The 23,985-nt window shown below is 45.5% G+C and overlaps 1 protein-coding gene across 2 annotated transcripts in view; it reads right to left on the bottom strand.

Annotated features, from left to right (window-relative positions):
- Positions 1–18,727, bottom strand: part of ARID1A (AT-rich interaction domain 1A) — an 82,521-nt gene extending 63,794 nt beyond the window's left edge. For both annotated transcript variants that reach the window (XM_068269234.1, XM_068269235.1), the window contains exon 1: positions 17,198–18,727. In XM_068269234.1, coding sequence (XP_068125335.1) covers positions 17,198–17,863 — 666 coding nt within the window. In that variant the 5' untranslated portion in view covers positions 17,864–18,727. The remainder of the gene's footprint in view (positions 1–17,197) is intronic.
- Positions 18,728–23,985: the final 5,258 nt, after the last annotated feature.

Genomic DNA, 23,985 nt, shown 5'->3' with positions numbered 1-23,985 from the left:
TTGCAGCCTTCTGTCCAATCAATTTTCTAAGGTGGGATTAAGTCCACCATAGACAAAAGGGGGGGGGGGGGGTGAATTAAAGAAAATGCATATAACATTACAGGGTAAAAATGATCAATAGAACAATCAATAACAGTGACAAACTGCAGAGGGTCGTTAGAGAGGTGGACAAAATCGGTTCTCCCCTACCAACTCTCGATCTCCTCCACTCTAATAAGATGAAAGAGAGCCCCCAGGATATCCCGCAACTCCTCCCACCCAGGCAGTGGTTGCTTCGAGCTCCTCCCGTTGGTGCGGTGCTATAGAACTATTCCATATGTACAACTGCACATCTGTAAATCAGTCTTGCACATATGTAAACACCTGTGTTGTGTGTCTTGTACATTCATAAATGCCCGTCTTATGTTCACTGTCTATTCCATGTGAACCACAAATAATTCAGAGTACGTCATCTGTCATACTTGGCGAAATAGAAGCGATTCTGATACCAGGATAATGATGCAGTGATTCTGATACCAGGGTAAGAGGGGAAAAAAAAAAAGAAAGGCATCCTGAAAAAGTGTATAGCTTTACTATGCGTCAGTTTTTTTTTTCCACAGTTATGTCAATTGCTAGTCTGTCCTGCAGTTACTGAGTCGGAGCAAAAAATTGCTCCGACTCAGACTCCACAGCCCTGCTGAAAGCAGCACACAAAACCCTGTGCCTCGCGCCTCCAAAGTGTGCTCCCATGGACTTGAGTGGTCTGCCCTAGCACAGTTTGTAAAAATTGCTACTGGGCATGCACCAAACTCTCCCAGTGAGGGAAAGGCCATCAAGGAGCATGCGCAGTAGCCTGTGATTAACCCAGTCGGCCAGCATTTAGAGGAGCACAGCGGCTGAATAAAACAGAGCGGAACTGCGGGGAACCAGGACAACTGGGTAGGAGGTAAGATTGCTGAAATATCAGGCTTTAATTATCAGCACCATAATCTTATACTGAGCAAATGATCAGACACAGGATCCGACAGCTCTGGCATAGCAGCCTAGTGGAGAGCAGAGAAAACAGAGTGAAATGGTTTCACAATGTAAATTGCAGCAAATGCATTTGAGATTCTCATTCAGAGAACAAGAATATAATTGAGGCCAAATAGCAGGCATTTGGCAGCGATTTTCAAAGTGAAATATTAGAGATCAGGATAAAGTTTGGTATCTACTGTATATAAGGGGGGAAAAGGGGGGGGGGTAGCTCTGCGTACCAGTAATAAAAATCATCCCTCCCATGCTGCACAAGGCACTTTTTTATACCACACATAGGGCCAGTGCACACCAAAAACCTCTAGCATATCCATAAAAACGCTAGAGGTTTTTGAAGCAGATTTCAGAGCGATTCTAGGCAGGTTTAGAGTTTTTTTTGGAGCGTTTTTGTGTAGCAGATTTCATATATTGTTACTGTAAAGCTGTTACTGAACAGCTTCTGTAACAAACGCCTGGAAAACCGAGAGGCCACACACACAGAGAGAGACAGAGAGAGAGAGACAGAGAGAGAGAGACAGAGAGAGAGACAGAGAGACAGAGAGAGAGAGAGACAGAGAGAGAGACAGACAGAGACAGACAGAGAGAGACAGAGAGAGAGAGAGACAGAGAGAGAGACAGAGAGAGAGAATGAATTGTGGGATGCAGTTTTGGAATGACTGTATACACACTGCTTTAAACCTACCTGTGCAATTGAGGGAGGGTGCATCTTGCATGCAATGTCCCTGCTAACATGTATTTTAAATTTGTGGAACCAAAATTGCTTCTGCATTCGGTTTTACAGGGGTTCTCTTGTATATGTATATGTATATGTATATGTATATGTATATATATATACACACATACACACATACACACATACACACATACACACATAGTAAAAACGGACACGTACCTGAGGTTTCTATCGGCCTTCTGCAGCTGTAATGTCCCACACCATCCTCCTCCAATGCTGCGGTCCCCGCCACCAGTAACCTGCTAATTATTAGTCTATGTAGACAAATAGAACAGCGGCTGCGCAGCCGTGGCTTACGCTCCCGATGAGAAGTAAGCTTCCAGTAAGCCACGGCTGTGCAGTCGCAGTTCTATTCATCTAGTTAGACGAATAATTAGCAGGTTACCGGCGGCAGGAAATGGAGCATCGGAGGAGGACAGTGTGGGAAATTACAGCTGCAGGGGGCCGATAAAACTGACACTTACCTGGGTTTTCTATCTTTTTTTTTTATACATACAAGAGAACCCCTTTAAGCTTCTGATGTACTTGAGCAGGAGACGTCATAGCACAGTATGTGCCTTTAAATTTGCTTAAAGGAGTTGCGAGGTGAAGCATATGCTTTCTTACCTGGGGATTCTTCCAGCTCCTAGAATTGTATATATCCCTCACTACAGCTGCGATCTTCTCCAGCGTCCCGCTGTCAGCCTGTAATGGAACGCGACCCAATGGGGGTCAGTGGCTTCTGCGCATGCACTGCCCACAATTGTGCTCACGTCGACAAGCAGGCGGAGAACGAGCGCCCCCACGCATAAGCCTGTTGGCGATCTATTACTGGCTGACAGTGGGACGCTGGAGAAGACTGCAACTGCAGCAAGGGACTCCATTATTTCTAGGGGCTGGAAAAAAAAAAATAAGCTTATTTCACCTCGCAACTCCTGTAAGTGCCCTTCCTGCAGTCATATAAGGCCTCTTGCACACTACATACTGTATAAAAAGTGTTATAAAATTGTATTTTTGAATACATACAAATAAAGACTTCAATACACACCTAAGGAAGCCTCTGGATTTCATAGAGCCTTCCTGGTCCTCTCCCCGTCTCCTTATTCTACCACTGTTCCCTGTTCGAAATTTGACACTTTCGGGACTTCTTGGAAGGCTTTGGAAGATTCCTGAGTGCTTCTGAAGACAAGTGCATCCACACACATGCCGCTCTTCCTCGAAAGAACTCAAGTACTTACGAAGGATGCCCGGAGAGGGCCGATTCCCTATGAGCTGCAGGTTGAATAATTTGATCGGAGGAAAAGTGCTGCAACAAGGACACAGAGTAGACCAGGAAAGCTCTCTGGGATTGAGAAGTTTTTTCTATGTCCCTTTTATGTCACTACAGGTTCAGTATCTAATTAAGTCTTCCTTGCTTCAAAATATTTGTATGTTTCTAGCTGCTTGCTTTCTAATTATTTTACGATTTGTATTTGTGGTAGAGACCATTTTGCCCAGGGGGGTGTGCATTAAAAAACAACCGCAGTGAGAATTTAAAGCCTCCCATATTTTTGTCCTGTCCTGCTGATCTATTTGGCTGCAGAAGGGTTTGAACAACATCAGAAACAAGCATGCAGCTAGCCTTGTCAGAAACAACTGATCTGCTGCATGCTTATTCAGGGGCTATGGCTAAAAGGATTAGAGGCGAAGGATTAGCAGGATAGCCAGCCAACTGGCATTGCTTAAAAAGAAAGCTACGCATTGCCAGTCCTGTCGGCAAAAACGAAACTAGCTGGTAGCGGGGGACTAGTGGATTAGTGAGGGGCTGCGAGGGCACAGGACTGCTGCAGGGGGCTGGTAGAAACCCCAGGTGAGTAAAACTTTTTTCTGGCTCAGGCCTGGTTCACATTAGCGTTCGCTGTCCGGATCCGCCTGATCGGATCCGGGCCGTATACTGTACAAATGGAACGTACGTTCCGCATAGCAATGCAAGGTCTATGTGGACATTCACATGTGTACGTTCCGTACAGAACGGAGCCGGAACAGATCCGGACAGTTTGCCAACATGCGCTATTTTTCGGGTCCGGTCATCCGGCCCGGGTGCTGACCCTAACATGAGGCCATGCTGTGCAGTGAGAAACGGATGTTTCTCATCACACTGGCAATAGGACCAGATGCTTCCAGCACCGGTCCTATGCCACTTGGGGGGACCTGACTACACGCCGGTATCCCCCATGCTTCCGGTGCCTTTCTCTACTTTATTGTAGCCGGAACTGATACATTCCAGATCCGCAACTGGTGGCAACTTGTGGCCACCGCAGAGACCCGTACGGTTTCTTTGCGGGCCCCCGGACACTTGCAGACTCAAACCGCAAGTGTGAATGGGGCCTCAAGTGTCCCATCAAAGGCTCATTTCCCATTCCATTTTATCACATGGTGGCATTGCATCTGAGGTCACTAAGGGCAAAGCATCTGCTTGTCTGGAAAAGTGGAGTAAGCCAGGACTTTCTTTTTTGTTTTTTTAAACATGTAAAAATTTACATTGTAAATTGTATTTTTACCATTTGGATCCGTTTCCTGCCCTGAGCACATACCCAACATGTAGATTTTGCAACAAGTGGTAACCAAGCCTAAATGTTTATCTGGGGCAAGCCGCTTAAAGCGGAACTGAAGAACCTTTTAAAACATGAGACAGAAGGTAGGAGGCGCCTGTAGCCTTATGACTGCATTTACATAGTATAGGGATAAGTTAAAATAAAGTAAGGTACTGATATTCCTACCTTAAAAGGTGTCACTCACATGCAAAGTAGCAGTAAAAGTTTTTCAAATTTTATTAATTTGACACAATTGACAGCACATTTCACGGCCACAGCTGCTTCCTCAGGTCTATGGGTGTGCCCAGGGAAATTGTGCAGTCTTGAGTGCCAGGACTGGACAGTTAATATAATTTGAGAAGCTTTTACCGCTACCTTGCATGTGAGTCTGACTCCTTTAAAAAGGTAAGAATATAAGTACCTTACTTTATTTTAACTTATCCCTATACTATATAAATACAGTCGTAAGTGTGGCTGGGAAGTGTAATGGTTAAGGGCTCTGACAGAGGAGACCTGGGTTCAAATCTCGGCTCTACCTGTTCAGTAAGCCTGCACCTACTCAGTAAGGAGTTTCTTGGGCAAGTCTCCTTAACACTGCTACTGCCTACTGAGTGCGCTCTAGTGGCTGCCTCGCAAGCGCTTTGAGTCCAACAGGAGAAAGGCGCTATACAAATACTGCAATTATTATAAGTCTACAGGCGTCTCCTTCCTTCTCTCAGTCATCTCCAGGGGAGTGCATGCTTGGAAGCATCCCAGGTGTGATATCCTTTTTTTCCTTGGAGCTGCAACCTACCACATTGCTGGACACAAGGCCGAGTGAGGATGGTACTTCCTCACATGCCAGATGAGTGGTTGCTGTTAGTGACCCAATTTTCTGAGTATATTTCTTTTTCCACACATTTCCTCTGGTGCCGTTTGATAATACACCAGATTGGGCTCCCGGTCTCCCTGTGCCTTTTTGTTTCCTACAAGAGCATGCTATTTAAAAAAAAAAAAAAAGTTTCACTTACCTAGGGCTTCTGCCAGCCCCCTGCAGTCGACCTGTGCCCATGCAGCTTGTAGACAATCCTTTGTTCCCACGCCGCGGACTTTCACTTTTTGCAGTTGGATACTACTGCGCGGCCCATGGACGCACGCATCCTCATTCATGCTCCCCTTGCGGGGGGCGTACTGCACAGGCGTAGTAGAGATTTTCTCCCACAGCGCCGTATGCTCCTAGCTACTGGAACGCGTAACAGGATACCTGTGGCCAGGATGCAGTGGACCTAGATTTGAAGTCAAGTATCCACTGCACAAAGACAAGGGAGCTGTGGCAGGGAACAGATGAGCGCTTTGAAGCTGCATGGGCACAGGTCGGCTGCAGGGGGCTGGCAGAAGCCCCAGGTAAGTGAAGCTTTTTTTTTTTTTTTTTTTTTAAATGTTCAGTTCTGCTTCAAGTTCTTACCCGTCTGGCTCTGTCCAACTTGTACTATGGCACTAACACTGCAGTGTGCATACCTTTATGCCTCGGACCCACTCGCAGAGCTTTAAAAGGCATGTCATTTGAAAAGCTCTTGCTAATGTAATGCATTTTGTGTGATCCCACTTGAAGTATGCAATTTTTTGTTGAACACATACCTCGGGCAAGATTACACACACACAGCATTACATTAGCAAGAGTTTTTCAAACAACAAGCGCTTAACAAAAAAACAAAAAAAAAAAAAAGTGCTGCTTGTGGGTGCCAGTCCTTACCATGTTCTAAAAATTGGTAACCTGCTGTCTACCTGTTCCATCTCCTGTGTGAAATGTAAGCCTGGGATGCAGCACACTGGTCCATTGGTCAGTAACATCCCTTATCCGGATCCTTGTTACTGGGCATATGGGCAGTTTACTCAGCAGCTAACCAGGGGCACCAGCATTTTGTATGGCTCTGCTAGTTTGACTGAGGGGAAGGAAAATGTACTCGCACTTCAGCATGAGCTGACAGAGCCAGATAGGTAACTAAAGAGGTTGCAAACATTGAATGCACATAGCCACATACCCATACACAAAATAGACCACAAGCGTGCAGATCAGAGGTTTCTGACAAGACTAGCTGCTTGCCTTCTTTCAGGCGTGTGATGCAGACACTACTGACCAGAAGGATCAGCAGGATTGCCCAACAACGGATATAGTTTAAAAGGAAATATGGTAGCCTCTATAGGTTTATCATCTCTGGTTTCTTTTAGGGCTTGTTCACATTATGAGCGTTTTAAGCGCTAGCGACTTTAGAAATGGCTGTAAAAGTGCTTGCGCAATTATTTCCTATGACAGTGTTCGATTAAAATCGCAAACGCGGTACTTGTACCATTTTCTGAGCGTTTTGGCTCAATGGAAGGTATAGGGAAATCGCAAAGCACTTTGTATGATGATTTTCCAAGCGCTTTCATGAATAAATACATTGTAATTATTCATTTCTGGGTAAAAAAGGAAGTGAAAAAACAATCCCCCACAAAAGCGCTTAGAAAAGTGCTTTTTTGAGCGAAAAATAAATAAAAAAACAGTGCTTTCAAAATTACCCCCATAAATCGCCAGCACTTGCGATAGCGCTGACGATTTCCAATGTGAACAAGGACTCAGTGTACGACACATAATAAAAAAAAATTAAAAGCATTTTTACTTACGGTACCTGAGGCTCCATTCAAACCCCCCACCCCCTTAAGGCCATGGGCTCCCTTAAAGGTCCTCCCAGTAAGCTCTGAAACACCCCCACTACTGGTCGGGCCAGTCTCCTCCAGTTGCCCTAGTTGGCAGGTACTGTACAAGCGTGGACTTTTGCTCCCAACAATTTTAGCGCATGTGGTCGGGATGCATATGCACAGTAGAGCGGGACTGGCGACAAATGGAGGAAGAGCCCGGGTAGGCCAGGAACATGGCGTCACAGCCTTACAGACTAAAGAGGCCTAAGGAAGCCCTTAGTATAATTGCTTTTTTTGGGCCTTAGGATTCTTTTGAGTAATGCCTGTCAACAACATCACCAATCTTTATTTACCTCACATTTGAGGGAGGATTTGTTTTATGCATTTTTATAAGATAGGTGTTCAGATCCCTTAAAGGGGATCCGAGAAACTTTTACTCATTCCATAATTGTGTTCCTTTCATATAGTTTATAGGGAAAATACTTTTTTGGTTGTGTTTTAATACTCTAATTCCCTATAAACTAAACAACCCTCGCCCACAGCTTTTCAGGGTGCCATGGCATTTTCAGACAGTAGCAAGGGCTTATGGGAGCTCAGCCTGGGCAGGAGGAGGTGGAGGTGTTACTAGCCAGAGATTTCAGAGGCAGAGAGGAGGAGGGAGAATTAGGTTGTCATAGGCTGAGGGCTGGAGATGCAGATCAGCTTGCCTGTCAGAACATGGCCACTGTCATTGTATCACAGGAAGAAATAATTCTGTTGAAGCTGTTTGCAGCTAGACTTGTCTATATAAGATATATAGACAAGTTACTTCAGTGTTCTCCCCAGGCTCTTTTAGCCGAATGCTCCACCCAGCTAATTTTGGTGACCACCCGGCTATCATCAGCTTGCCTCCTATGCTGTAAGCAGAGTTGTGCAGAGAAGCGCCGAACCTGCCTTTCGGCTACTTTTTCAGGCCACCCGGTTGGAAACATTTTCTGGGGAGAACACTGTACTTGTTATAGTTAGTTTTTCATCTCGGATCCGCTTTAAGTGCATTCAAAGAACAGAAGTCCACAAATTGTTCAGTAAGGGCTACAGTAGAATTCCTTTTATAGTAAACTAAAACGGGACTGGGCCAAGCAGCTTATTATATCAAAAATTGTCACTTGAGCGTAAAGCGTACTGTAGTACTGTCTCTTAATTCAGTCAATAATTGGGAGTCTTTTCAATGCTTCCATACAGACAGCATCTAAGCTAGATCAAAATGCACAGTGCTCAGTATTCAGGGATTTGCATGGAACAATCATGTAAGAGCTTGCACAGGACGCATAGGTCCCACTAGTTAATGCAGATATCAATAAGGCGCTCCTCTGTCCACATGTCTTTGCAGCCTGGATGATACTGTAGCGTTGCAGCCATAGACAAGCAAGTCACAGATGATAGGCAATGCACTCAGTAAATCAGTCTGCAGCCTACACAGAAAGCATAGGCATCACCAGTAGATGCAGCTTGGGGTCTTTTGCCCATGCACTGACAGGAGCATTTAATGTATTCCATGCACTGGCCCCAAGTAGTACCCAGATAGTAAGCAGGCTACAAATGGCTGCCAGCCCGCCCACCACGACTCATAGGTCTCTGACATGACACGCCGCCCACTCTATAGCCAGATAGAGAATACCCCAGAGCCCCCCCCCCTCAAAAAAAAAAAGTTCAGTATAACCAAAGTTATATTCTATCCTGGATTACTATATCCGGCATTACTCCCACACATTTATAATGGTGCTTGACTGAGTCCTGGACATTTTGTTTACTATAACCGAAGTTCTACCACATGCCAGTTTACTATAACAGGATTATACTGTATTTGTGATTAGATATGAAATTTGATTAGACAGGTTGGGCTCTTTTTCATCGGAACTTTGTACAGAGCTAGTCAGATTCAGAGGGCTAGCAATTCATACTTGTTGGCTTGATAAGTTAATCAACTGTGGGGTAAGAATTTTCCATAAGTCATTTATATCAGCACAAATATCCAGTACTGCCTCCAATTCCAGCCTTTGTAAAGCAGGAAACAGGCAAAATATGGATTTTAAAGTCATCTCTAGCTGGAACTGTTGATACAAAATTAAATACATGCATAAGATAGAAAGAAGGGTCAGCACACAATTCATTGAAGCAATTTATTCTCCTTAACCCACCATTAAGAATATTCGGTGGAAATATGACATCATGGGGGCAGGTCCACACGCTTTCTCTAGTGTTTGTGTGTAATGTATTGCATACTGTATAACATTATAAAGTTTAAAAATGAGGTATGTGCACCCAGAAGCTATTTGTTCATGACTGAAAAACTCATCTACCATCTAGGGTGATCACATCTCTGCTCCACAAGAGGCCAGTTTGCAGATAGTTATGGCCCACGCCATCTCTATTCACAGCATAAGATGACATTCTTCAAATTTGGTTTGAGATCAGGTTATGATTTGCTGACTATGACAAACAGCAGAAAATCCATATGAAAGCTTGAAACCTCACTCCAATCCAGTGACAAGAATTGGAAACCAAACTAACACTCCTATTCCTGCTGCAACATTCCAAAATGAACATCTCCAGGTGGTTGAATTCTGGCTTCATGACCCAGCTTTCATTAATATCTATAGCCAATTTTACTCAACTTTTTTTTTAACAGTGCTATTACTGCATATACTCAAGTACAAGTCAAGAAATTTAGGCCTGACTCACTAAGTATAGGGGCGTCGACTTACACACGCGTCACAAGCACACTGAGTAGCGTGTGTACCATTAGTAACATTCCCATTTGCAGCAATTTACCCAGTGGTAACTGACACATTCTTGATAATGGAAATGCCAAGATAGCACAGATCTGAAAGTCCTGGCCACAACAATTAACACTGTTGTGCACTTAGGGGCCTGGAGGAATTACTGCCTGCACGTAAGGGACAGGAGAGGTTAACCTCCCTGGCGGAATGATTATTTCCAGATTATTTTTCCAAAAGCGGTGCAGTTTTTTTTTTTCACAAGCTTTCACACCCCACACCCTAAAAATGATACAGCTGGATAGATCTGCGGCAGCCCTGCATATTCCACACCTCCAATGGATCCAACTCGGGATTACTGCTTTGAGCTGCTTGAGAGGGTCAAATGTTGGAGTCGACTTATACATGAGGTCGACTTGTATTCTAGTCCAGCTAAGAGTACCAAATAAGAGTCAGGTAACCTGTGGAATGATCATTCATCAACAAGAAAAGTAACAGTGATTTTAATTTTTGGGTTGCCTGGTTAGTATCCTAATTACTTGTTTACCAGATAAAAAGAAATAATTGATTTTTGATTTTATGCCCGACAGTTACACACTTTAAGGCAAGTTTTCACTAGGGGTGATTTGGAGAAACTCCCCAGATGCAAATTCAGACAGGGAACTGCAGCCGAGGCTGCTTCCGAATTTGCATGCGAGAGGGAAAACAAAAACAAACCCCAAGTATTAAGGCAAGCAGAACCACCGCAAACTTTTTTTTTTTTTTTTAAGAATGAACCTCCCCATAAAGGTGTGCATCATTACCACTTACCTATGAGGCGTTGCTCCTCTTTTCCCACCTCCCTTTTGGGATGCGCCATCTTATCAACTTGCCCCAGTGAACACAGTTTTAATGTTCCTAGTAGCTTTGTGCATGCGCTACACAGCATGCCAGGAGATGTAGTGCCGTGACCATCTTCTTGCATGCATTACAGTGCAAGTGCACACAATGCTACAGAGAAAATACAAACTGATCGCAGCAGCAAGTCAAAGGCAAAGATGACACATTCCAATAGGATGGGGTGGGCAGGGGGCAGAGATGCAGCATCCCATAAGTAATGATGCTACCACCACCACCCCCTTAAGTGCATACTCAGTTAAGAAGGTTCATAAAAGTTTGCGATGGTGCTTGGCTCACTTTAAAGGACAACTGAGGTCACATGTGACACAGGGTAAACATGTGTATGTACAGTGCCAAGTACACAAATAACTAGGCTGTCTTTCTTCTTTCTCTGCCTGAAAGAATCAGGTATGCAAGTGACAGTTTCTGTCCAGGTCAGGATCAGGTCAGACTATAACCCTTACTGATTAGTAATTACAGCCATAAAATAAATACTTTCCAGGCAGTAAATGGCTTCTGAGAGCAGGAAAGGGATAGAAAGGGTCAATAATTCATAGATTTGGAGTAATTTTTAGGAGAAGAGAAGGATAATGAATACAGTTTTTCTCAGTTTATTTTCACCTTGGATGTCCTTTAAAGGGAACCAGAGACGAAGCACCCTCATGTATTTTACCATATACAGCAGGGGTCCCCAACCACCGGCCGCGGCCCACTGCCGGTCCGTTGGCAGGTCCAGCTGGGCCGCGGCAGGTCTGTCATCTTGCCCCTCCCCCCTGCGGCCGCCACTTCTGTTACTTTATGAGCGGGCGGCCGCTTCCGGATTCCCCCATGTGCCGATCTCCTTCATGAAGTACTATCTCCTCCTATAACAGCAGCGCGTCTTGCGTCTGCTGTAAGGAGGGAAGGAGGCGGGGCAGCGGTTCCCATGGTAGCTGCGATATGCCGCTGCCCCACCTCCTTCCCTCCTTACAGCAGACGCAAGACGCGCTGCTGTTATAGGAGGAGATAGTACTTCATGAAGGAGAGAGGCACATGGGGGAATCCGGAAGCAGCCACCCGCCTATACGGTAACAGAAGCGGCGGCCGCACCACCTACGCATACTGAGCACTATACTAGCTATAGTTGGGCACTATACTAGCCATGCTGGGACACTATACCAGCTATAGCTGGGCACTGTACTAGCCATGCTGGGGTAACCATACTAGCCATGCTGGGCACTTTACTAGCCATACTGGGGCACTATACTAGCTCTACTGGGGTAACTATACTAGCCTAGCCATACTGGGGCACTATACTGGGCACTTTACTAGCTATACTGGGGCACTACCTACCCATACTGGACACTATTTCAGCTATACTGGGCGCTATACTAGGGCACTACCGACCCATACTGGGACTATACTAGCTATACTGGTCACAATACTAGCTATACTGGGGCCCCATACTAGCTACACTGGGGTAACTACACTAGCCATACTGGGGCAACTAAACTCCCTATACTGAGGCAACTATGCTAGCGATGCCGCCGCACCCCAGCCCCTCCCCCCGTAACCCGCTGCGCACGACACTGTCCACCAGGTCGCGCGCGCAATAACAGCACAGAAGACAGACTCCACTATAAAGATTCCTGAACAAAGCCAGACTGAATGCTCAGTCTGGGATTTTATTAGGGCTGATAAGAAGAAATCTGAACAGTAAATAATGAAACAGACAGCAGGGTAGGTGTTTTCTCTAATGTTCCCTCTGATATATATGGTAAAAAAAAAAAAAAATTATGTGAGGGTGCTTCAGCTCTGGTTCCCTTTAAGTAACCATAGGAAGCCAAATGAATACAGGGCCACCTCTGCAAAGAGATTTGTGTGTCCACAGGTCCCACCATTGCCCGAAAGATCTGATGTACCACACTAAATGCATGGTCCTCTATTGCCCACCCACCTGAAGCCCACCTCCCTTGGGCAAATTGCAAGGGAGATTAAAACAAACTCACAAATTCTAAAACAAACGCAGAAACTCATGGTTTTCTGCACAGACAAGTGTGTTCCCAGCCTCAATCTGCACAAGTCAGTTTTTCAAATAGATTCAACTACTGCTTAAATCTGCATGAAATCTTTTCAGTGTCACTTCACTAAATCTTTCAAGATGTTTTGATGGTTTATTGATCTGTAATGAACATAGAGATGTAAAAGTGAGGGTAGCAGGACAGACTGCAGGTGCGTACTTCTGTACTCCAAGCCGAAATGTCATGAATTTCCAAAGATTAATATAAAAATCTGGATAGTAAATGTTGCATTTGATGCTATTCCTCAATCAGAAAGTCTGGCCAGCTTAAAAGTATAATAGGAAAAGAAGGACTATAGCAAATATAACAAAGTAAACTTTACAAAGGCTTGTTCACACGATTTAAAAATCCAAATGGCTGCATACATATGAAATTCGCCGCTGGGAGACTTGGGCGCAGGATACAGCCAATATATGGCTTAGTCTGCTCCTGCACAAGTCCGGGCGGCATTAATTACCATTCCCCATCCAGGTCAACGTGGATGGTGGGAAATGATGTAATTCAGCTTCCAGCCATTGCTGGCGGCCAAATTACAGCGTTTTAAACAAGTAACTTCAGCTCAGTCTTCTGGCGGCGCTGAAGTTACTCAGTGTGCGCTGCTAAAGCCATAATTCCTATTACGGTCTATGGTGGCACCCAAATCTCCTCCGCTGGATTCAACGTGCTCACAAATGGCTAAAGGTGGGCATATATCTAACAATTTGTCTGTATGATCGCCCATTTATTCATCATATTGAAAGAAAGTGTGTTCCAGTACCCCAAATCGAACTAGCGGATTTGTCGAATCAGCCACCTTTGTCAATCGAGCAGGATGGAAGAAATCAGTCGATAGCACAGGAATTGGCTACTGTTCAAATTTCATTCGATTAAGAATCGATTTTTGCATTCAGAGCATGGAGGCACAACATTGGTCAGATCGATAGTGAAGGAGAATCGCATAAGATCACTAGTCAATCCACTTGATGAACCACACTGAAGTTGATAGCCCAATAAAGTATCAGAGAGTCTATTGAAGGAAAGGGGGAGAGAAAAAAAAAAAAAAAAAAATATCGCTAGATACATGGCTAACTTTAGATTATGGTGCTCTAACTGCATTGATGCAAGTTGTTGAGCAGAAGCAACATACAATGGTCATGGCAGCAGTTACCAATAAATTCATATAAGCCCGCCTACTACCATGAAGAGGGCCATCAGCTGTCAGCAGACTGTCATAGGCAATGGATGCAAAGCTGACAATGTACAAGCACTGAAAAGTAGTATAACGAATAGGAATGAAAAATAAAAAAAAAAAATTCTACTTTCCTAGAAATTCTTTTAAATTAAGCAATGGGTGCCTAAAAAGTGACAACTGAGTGACCATATTAACCTCTTGACGACCAGCTAACGCCGATTGGCGTAAACTGGTCGTCTGCGGGTTACCATGGATGTCAGTTCACAGAGGGCGTCTCTGTGAACAGCCGGAGAGCCGCCGATCGCGGCTCGCCGGCAAAATGTAAACACGCGGGGAAGAAATCCCCGCTGTTTACATCTTACGGCGCTGCTGCGTAGCAGCGCTGTAGGGCAGATCGGCGACCCCCGGCCTCTGATTGGCCGGGGATCGCCGGCATCTGATAGGCGGAAGCCTATCCTTCAACACGCAGGACGGAACTCCGTCCTGCGCATTACGGAGAGAGGGAGGTAAGGAGGCAGAGGGCGGAAATGGCTGCGGAGGGGGCTTTGAGGAGCCCCCCCCCCCCGCAAAACGTAGATGGCTGGCGGCGATCAGACCCCCCCCGGCAGGACATCCCCCTAGTGGGGGGAAAAAAAAAAAAAAAAAAAAAGGGGGGGGGGGGGGGGGAGTCTGATCGCCCTGGCATAATACTGATCTGTGCTGCGGGCTGGAGAGCCCACGCAGCACAGATCAGGCAAATCACCCCTGGTCGGCAAGTGGTTAAAAACCAAAAAGAAATGTTGTTTTAAGGAAACTGTTCCAATCACGTTATCTACTATAGCCCACATGTGAATATATTGGATCTAGCGCTGGGAATACACGGGTCGATTTTGCCACTCGATCGTTTTCGCTGCTCGATTCCGCAGTCAATTCTCTTATCTGCCGCTTGTTTTTCGTATCTTTTTCCATTCACTTCAATCCGGAATAGAGCGGCAAAGCGATCCGAGCCGTGTATTCCCAAGCATAATGGAGCGCACACACATTCCATTTTACCTTCATGTAGCATGAGCACCACCTGATTTCGAATACTTTGAACAGATTGTGTAGGTAAGCTCTCACTACATGGAATTGGTAAAATTGGATGTGTGATGTACCCTTAAGCCTGGTTCACACTTTCACTAATGATTGACCAAATTTACCACCGCCATGTAGTATGAGTGTAAAAAGGAAATAAATGGTAGCAATGTAGATATCAATTGCTTTATTAATAGGAAAAATTCGATGAGATAAGGTAGTTTCTTAGCATGCAAAAAGTACAAAATTACAGTAAAAAAAATATGATTAAAAAGCCTCAGCCTATCAAAGCTGTCACTAGAATAATGGCTGCTATTCAGAGTACAGTGGCCACGCCATGTAGTATGAGGGTTTACCTACACAATCTGCTCATAGTATTCAATATCTGCTTACCCTCATAGTACATGGAGGTGGTAACATTGATCAGTGATTGGCCAATCATTAACTGAATATGTGTACCAGGCTACTTTCACTGACACGTTGCGGAGAATATAATCACATAGGAAACAATTCTATTATAATGGAAAGTTTACACTGGTGCTAATGCAGTACAACAAATCCATTGGAATAACACTGGGCATGCTACTCGTGTTAACAGTTGCAGTGAAGCATACTTATGTACTGACTTTTTCCCTCCGCTGCAATCTTGTTTTTGCAGGGTACACAACGCCCCAGTGTGAAACAAGCCTTTCTGTGAATAATTTCGCCCCAACAAGAAAGGTAAGGAATCAGTACAACTGTTCTTTGTTTTACCATATCCACTGACACTTAAGGTGGCCATACATCAGGCAACTTAGCTGCCAATAGACCATCAGATTCCTTTATTATAATGGGATGAAAATCGGTGCCGCCAAGTGCATGCCTGAACAACAATGCGACCAAATTCAGGCCAAAATAAGTCGAATTAACCAGACATGCTGCAAGATGTAGGGCCGACTTGCTCAATCGGGTGTGCAGGGGTAACAGGGAGTGATGTAATGTGCCCCCTTGCTGGTTTATAATAAACCAATTAAATAAATGTTAGATTAGAGACATCAGCAAGAAACACGTTTTTCACAGAATTACAGTTTTCATACAGCTTGCAAGTGCACAGTGGATTTTGTTTAATCATTTCTATGCTGCATAAAATTTTTAACGATCTCACAGCGTTTGGGTGTCTTTGACTACCTCTACAACTATTGAGAAAAGTAAAGTACATGCTCAAGAAAGGCTAGGCAACCACCAGAATTTTTTTTTTTGTTTTGAGCCAGTACCACTGATAAAGACTTCAAACGATAGGAGTCAACTATACTTTTTAAAAGTGCCCTGGCTCCTGGGATAAACTATACATATAAAATAGGTATAAAGTACCCCACTTTTGATCCTCATTCTAATGGAAAAAAAAAACCTGTCAATTTACCAAAATGTCTTTCAGGTATGACAGAAGTTAGAAAAGGCCATTTACTTCAAAGAATATCTAGCTGTTTTGATGGCAACACTAGCTAAAACATCCCATCCATCAAACACTGCAGAACGTCCTACTGCAATTTGGCGAGGCCACGTGAATCACACAAAGATTGTTTACAAAAGGAATATGGCCAGGTATGACCAGTCCAAGTATAAACAGATTTTTTTTAAATAAAATACAAAAACAAACTAAGAAGAGCCCATGGCTTTTACCTTAAAGTAAATTGATCAAGACTGTATGATGGGTCAGTGTATTATATATTGAAATGTTAAATGACTGAGACCTTGTGTGTATTAAAAACACATCAGAAATATGACAACAGTGGATGGATGCTCAGTGTATGTACAAGACTGATGACAAACCCAACAGGACACACCATCCACAAGACAATAGATGAAGTGTACTTTTTTTTCTTTATCTTGAAAGTTAACAGTTTGCCACTTACACAGTTCTTCAATTAGATATTCCAGACAAATCAAAAATCTAGCTTATGAACTATATCAAAACCTAACAATAAAAAAGCTGCTCACATGAAAGCAACAAACCTAACCTGATTCGCCAATTAGTTTGCTATTTCCTCAAATGCAAAGGAGAAATGTTTTGTTGAGGACCCAGTGTCATTGTCTACACACAGTCCCCTCATACACAATACTGGCTCTCGCTTCCCCACAGTCTTCCTCTCACCACCTACCACCATCACCCCCACAGCCCGTGTAATGTGCCCCTTGTGTGACTGCTCAGGCCGATAGAACTGCAGTGACACATTTATCTCCCTCCCATGTAGCCTCTGTCCTCGGACAAAACAAGGCCGCCCGACACACAATGCAGCAGCAGCAGAGCTCATTGTGCGCTGAGGCCTCACATGGCAGATTACCTGAGACGTCCTGGGCATGGCCTGCCCGCTGCTCCCCGGACTCCCGGGCGGGTGTACTCCTCTCTGAGCGGCGGCCCAGCCAGTGGCATAGCCTTCGGCTCCTTTGTGCTGCTCGCCGTAGTCTCCCCCTGGGTAGGCCGGGTAGCCCCGGCCCGGGCTGGGCGCTGTGAGGAGCTGGTTCAGAGTCGGTGTAGCAGCTGCTGGTTGCGCGGGCCCGAAGCGAGGAGGGGGAGGGTAGGCCGGAGCCGGGGGTTTGCCTGTGGAAGCGGTAGGGCGAGGCGGGGGGTATCCCGGTTGGTAGGCCCGATTCGGGTAGGCCGGATAAGAGTTGTAGGCCTCATTGGGGGGCGCATAGTCCAGGCCCAGGCCAGGCTGGAAGACTCCCCGGTTATACGAGGAGAAACCAAATCCACCGGGCGGGTGCGATGAGGCGGCGGAGGCCGCAGGCGCATCTCCGGGCTCCTGAAGCGAAGAGGTCGGTGCCGCTCGGGTTCCGTTGGCCGCCTCGGGCGGCTCTGAGTCCGTAGAAGCCGGAGCCTGGACATCGGGCTGAGACTCAACCGAAGACGGAGGTGGGTCCCCGGGGCTCTTCTTTAATTCGGGACCGGCGGCGGGCGGGGTTCCCCCAAGGCTGGGGCCAGAGGCCGGGGCTACCTGGGCGGCCATGAAGCGCTGCAAGGAAGGTGGGGATGGAGGTGGCCTTCCCCCCCCGGATGTCGGGCTAGGATCGGACAGAAGGGGAGGGGGGGCCGCTTAGTCGGACACGAGGCGGTGGAGGGGAGGAGGAGAGGCCATTTTACCGAGAGAGGAGGAGGAGAGACAGGCCGCAAAGCGCGGAGCTGGGAGTCCTGGACTGGGGGGAGGATGAGGCCGCAAGACCCGGCTAGTGGAACACGAGGTGGGAGCCGGGCTGGCAGCTTCCTGCACAAGAATCACTCACTGAGGAAAGTTCGGACTGGAAGACTGGACGGGAAGTTGAGGCCGGACCCGGAGCAGAATGAAGAAAGTGAGAGGCTGCAAGTCCCGGAACTGGATCAGACAGACTGGATCTGGGTGTGCAGCCGGGCCACGGGCAGCAGAATATAGGCCAGCTATTTAAGTACTTGCACACAGTCACAGTAGACCCGGGAGCTGGATTCTGGCCAGGCGCTGGAGAATGCCTCCATGATGTGGAGCCCTATAGAGCAGGCATACGACAGCGAAGGCTGCAAGACACGGATATTGGTCGCTCTCTTACATAGCAATGGCAGAACGGGAAACAGGAGCTGGGTTACGGGTTGGAGGGCTTTCAAATAGACTGGAACTGGAAGTTTGGTAAAACACGGCGCTGGATTCAAGATGGCAGGCTAGCACTTCCCCGGTTTCGCAAAAGCCCGGGATCCGGAGTCAGCACAGGTATCCCAATACAATGAGAGAGGAGCAAGGGCTGGCGCTGGATCACGGAGAATGAGCTCCATGCGCAAGCGAAGCCAAGGCTGGTCACTAAGACCTGGACGTGGAACTAGGGCCTGGAGTTCCCGATTGTCTCCTATGGGCCGACATAAAAGGCAAATTAAGGCAGTAAGACCCGGGGAGGAGCGCGGGAACCCGGAGGGAGGTAGATAGATCACATGACGTCGTAGGGCGTCTGAGAACGCGACTACGTCACAAGGTGTGTGTCCTCCAGCTTGAGCTCATTGTGTGTTCGCAGTGCCGTGTGTACGGGTCAAGCCATATCGGGATGTCACACATGTGTAGAGTATGAACGAGCCTTCTGCAGCCATTGCTGGCGACAAGCAGCCCTGGAAACCCTACCACACCGTGTCCTATGTGGCAACAAGCTGCTCAGCAATGGCTGCATCACGTTTATATACAGAACAAGTACTGTACATACACAAAGAACAGCTCTGTATACATAGGGTATTTATTGCATTATTGTGCCGTGGAGAACCTTCCTCTATGCTGCTAAAAGATGATATATCACAGCTCCTCCTGTGACCCTAGACGCAGGCACAAAGGAGAAATAGAGCGTCGGGGGGGAGGGGCACTTGCGTCGCCTGGATCCTCATTCTCAAGCGCTCTGACTGGCCGGGATAGACCACAATGCATCGGGGCTGACGAAGCTGCGTACAAAACCAGGAGTGGCGTTCCCACATGAGTGGGAAGGGGCGGGTAAATAGGTCTCTAGACAAAGGAGGGAGGAGGCAACTGCAGCCAGGAGAGTGCAGGGAGCGACACTAGTGGACAGTGACACGAGTCCTCTCATGTTTTTTTTCTACACAGACACACTGCTGCTGACTTGTGTTTAAAAGGAAGCAGTACACTGTGTTTGTGTTTCTTACGGCTGAATTATGGGCTTACATGTCACATTGTTTTTTTGTTTCCAACAAATATTACCAAGTCAATAAAGCACGTTGACGTTTGATTTTAAATAGGGATACTTGTTCATCTACTGATTTTGATATAAAGTTAACAGTTGCTAGGTTGCAGACACTGAAAGTAACACATTTTTGAAAGCAGTGCAGTGCATTAAACCTCTCGGGAATGGTAGCATGCAATATTTTATTTCCCAGTAGTAAGCCAAATGGAGCAATGTCATTTACCTTATTTTCAGAAAAAAAGTGTCTGGCAACAACAATGGCTTTTTGTAGACTAGTTTCATTTTTGGTATTTTCCATAAATAACATGGCTGCATTGTTTATAATGCAAAACTTGTTTTAGCCAAATGTAACTAACATATTAGGCCTAAATATTTGATGTGATAGGACAACGTACTCGGTGCTTGTCTCATTTTGTTTATTGTGGGCAGGATGCCTTTTTTCAGTGTTTACCTTTTGGCATCATTAGTTTCATACCAGGTCAGTCCGTTTCATGAGGTTAAGGGGGGGAAAAGTTTTTATAACGCTGCCAAGTGTCAAATGTGATGCTCTGTGTCACCAAACACTATCATTTGCCTGCACGTAATTGCAGTTTAGCCACCTCTGGAAAAGAGGCCTGAGCAAAAGTAGAATCTAACTTTGTTAAATGGTTTTTTTTTTGTTTTTTTTTTATAAAATTAAATATTGTCTGCCTTGCCCAGCCACACTGCAATTTTTGGAGTTTAAAGGACAACTGTAATGAGAGTGACATGGAGGCTACCATATTTTAGTTTTAAACAATACCAGTTGCCTGCCAATCCTGTTGAACCTCTGCCTCTAATACTTTTGCCATAGACCCTGAACAAGCATGCAACATATCAGGTGTTTCTGACATTATTGTCAGATCTGACAAGATTAGCTGCATGCTTGTTTCTAGTGTTAATCAGATACGACTGAAGCCACATAGACCAGCAGGGCTGCCAGGCAACTGGAAATAAATATGTCAGCCTCCATATTCCTCTTGTTACAGTTGTCCTTTAAATAAATTTGTGTAGCAGAAGCAGGAAGGCTCTAAGTTTGATAGGCATGTTTAAAAAAACAAAACAATATAGTGTTACATCACAGTATCTTTATTAATTCCGTTGTGCTCTTATTATGTCTGCAAAACCTGATGTCACCTCGTGCAATAAACAAACTTACAGATGACCATCACCACAAATACAGCAAACCACCAACAGTTTAATAGCTTTTGCAGTAAAATATTGCACAACATTTATTTATATCCACAATAAAATACGTTCATTTAAATCTGCTTACATTTTGGGCCCCTGCACACAGGACTCAAATGCATATACATGCTTTCAATAAAATCTGCACTGTATAAGTGCTTTCTGCAAAGTCAGTGAAATCAGCCAAATGCCAGTGAAATAGAGTATTGCACGTTCTCCAATCCGACCAGGTTTCACGGTTACCCTGTCACAGGAGTGATGTCACGCGGGAGGTGGATGAGTGGGGAGAACAATGCTCTTGGCCATCGATCAGATGTATCCACCAGGCTAATGTGCACACGCTCGATTGTCAGCAGAGGCAATTGTTAAGGTGCCCATACACTACGTCGATTTCCCGTCGATATACAGCAGATTCGATCACTGTGATCGAGCCTGCTGTGAAATCATTAACGCAAATGTTGACCGATCAACCAACTTCCACCCAAAATAGATAGATTCAGTCGATCTGTCCAGGTGGAACATTTTTATCGCCAGCGGGTCAGGAGTGCGTCGTTAGCGTTGTTCGATTTGGTAACGACCGATGCAGCAATACATCACCTGTCTGCCGGCGCGAGTCCCTAGGTCCGTGCTGTCCCTTCTCCAGCTGGCTTACTTCTCTTCACTTCCTGTCCCGTCCTGTGAGAAGGGGAAGTTTAGACAGTAGAGCGCCCTCTACTATTTGAACTTCCGCTCAGGACAGGATGTATTGCTGCTGGCTAGGGGAGGCGAGGCAGGCAGAGGCAGCAGCAGCTCCACAGGTTGTGAATCTATTTAATGCTGAAATCGGTTCAAAATCTGTGTGCAGTGTATGGGCAGCCAATAGATCCCTCTCTGGCAGGGTCACTACAAGCACTGAAAGATGAAAGAGGCACACAGGAGTATGCCAGCTAGAGAGCGGAGTGTGAAAGCGCTTCACTGCACCAACATTCTGGATACAGCAGAAACCTAGGGGGCCTAGCACCAGCTCTAGGTCCTCCGCATAGATTACTCTCCGCACGGCCCCCAGTCGACTATTAAAAAAGTCCCACTTGATTGCTAATGTCAGCCATTTCTGCTAGAAATTGATTGAAAAATATGATCGAGTATCATGTTTGGCAAAACAAACTTGCAATTCGATCACACTGATCAATTCTGCCGGGGAATGTCTCACAGTGTATGAGCACCTTTACACTCAAAGTAGAAACAACAATAGAGATCAGAGAACAATTCCCAGCATTACAATAGAAAACTATGTGAAGGTGTTGCCAATAGTGGTGACTGAGGCAGTGAGAAGGAGGGAGCATAGCGATGTACTGGTTAAGGGCTCTGCCTCTGACACAGGAGACCAGGGTTCGAATCTCGGCTCTGCCTGTTCAGTAAGCCAGCACCTATTCAGTAAGGAGACCTTAGGCAAGTCTCCCTAACACTGCTACTGCCTATAGAGCGCGTCATAGTGGCTGCAGCTCTGGTGCTTTGAGTCCGCCAGGAGAAAAGCGCAATATAAGTGTTTGTCTTTGATAGTATAAAAGTTCAGTGGTTAATAACTCTATCATACAAAGCTCTCCATTATTCATTATTCTTATTATTAATTTATAAAGTTCCTCAAGTTCCCCTCCCCCCATTTGAAAGGCAGAGTGGGTGCACACATCTGTATTAACTTCCAAATCTTCTGGGCGATGCGGGTCAGGTGACACGCTGAGGAGCCGTATGAAGATGCCATAACGTTGCTAGTAGCTGTAGGTGAGAAGACCGGTGCTTGAAAGATTCGTAAGTCACTTCCGCTGTGCACAACACTTAAAAGGTAGATATGCATGTGTAGTGCCTTTTAAGTGTACCCTTAACCACTTAATGACAACCAGACTTATAAAAAACTTCCTGCTAGAGCCTTTTAACGGCTCCAGGACGTTTTTATAAGTCAAACAGTGCTCCTGCCTCTGTGCGCGTGCACGTGCGTCCCTGTGTACGTGAGATAAGTGAGAGAAAAAAACACCACAGTAAAAATACTCCTTTATTTCCAAATAATATATTGTCACCATACTTTGTACTAGGGACATAATGAAAACGTTGTGATAACCAGGACAAATAGGCAGATAAAATATGTGGGTTTTATGTACAGTAGCAGTTTTTATATTAAAACTATAGGAGATGAAATTGGAGAAATAGTGTATTTTTCATTTTTTCCTTGTTTTTTCCCTTTAAAATGCATAGAAAATAAAGTAATTACTGAAAACAAATATCAACCCCAAAAAGCCTAATTGGTGGTGAAAAAAAAAACAATATATAGATCATTTCATTGTGATTAGTAGTGATTAAGCTACTGGTAAATGAAAGGGATGAGCACTGAAAGGTGAAAATCGCTCTTGTCCGTTAGGGTAAAAAACGCTTTGGGGTGAAGTAGTTAAAGAGTTAAATAAACTCTTGACTGATTGGATGCCGTAATTGGTCAGCTGACCAGGAGGGTGTGCCCACGACTGGGTAGGGTGCACATACAATTGTATTTATTCACTGGGGTATTGCTGAGATTTGATAAACACAAGTTTAAAAGCCACTTGAGTGCCTCCTACCTATCCATTGATTTCTCCTCCTCTAGAATCATCTTCTCGCAATTACATATATTGACTCATCAGGCCTCTTGTTGGGTGCTTGGATTCCTTTGTATGAGACAGGGATACTACATAGTACCAATGAAACTGATTCTGGTGACATATTAAAAACGCTGATTGTCACGTCACTATATTATATGGCTATTCCTTATGAAGGAGGTATTGATGTCACAAAAGCAGTTGTTCTGCTAATCCTCTGTGTATTATGCTAGGCATACACGGGTCGATCCGGCGGCCGATTAGCCGCCGGAACAACTCCCGCCGCGTCCCCGCTCGTCCACGCGTGCACCTGGATCGATTCCCGCTCGTCCCCGCTGGTGCTTCTTATCTTCTGCTCTATTCGCCGCTATTATCCGCCCGCGGGTATCGAGCGCGGAATCGATCCCCGCGGTGATCGGACACGTCGGATATTATCAATCGAGCCATTGGGCTCCATTGATAAGCCTCCCTCGACGCAGTGTATGGCCAGCATCATGCCTAGTACACACCATACAATTTTCTGTAAGATTCTCTGTTAGATTTACCTCCCAGATAGATAATTTTCAACATGTTGGACCATCTATCTGTCGTCACCACGCCGGCTGCCTCGCGTCATCACGGCG

Source organism: Hyperolius riggenbachi, chromosome 2 (genome assembly GCF_040937935.1).
Source record: "Hyperolius riggenbachi isolate aHypRig1 chromosome 2, aHypRig1.pri, whole genome shotgun sequence".
Lineage (NCBI taxonomy): Eukaryota > Metazoa > Chordata > Amphibia > Anura > Hyperoliidae > Hyperolius > Hyperolius riggenbachi.
Note: the sequence above shows the minus strand (reverse complement) of the source record. Positions and strands in the feature narration are given on the sequence as shown.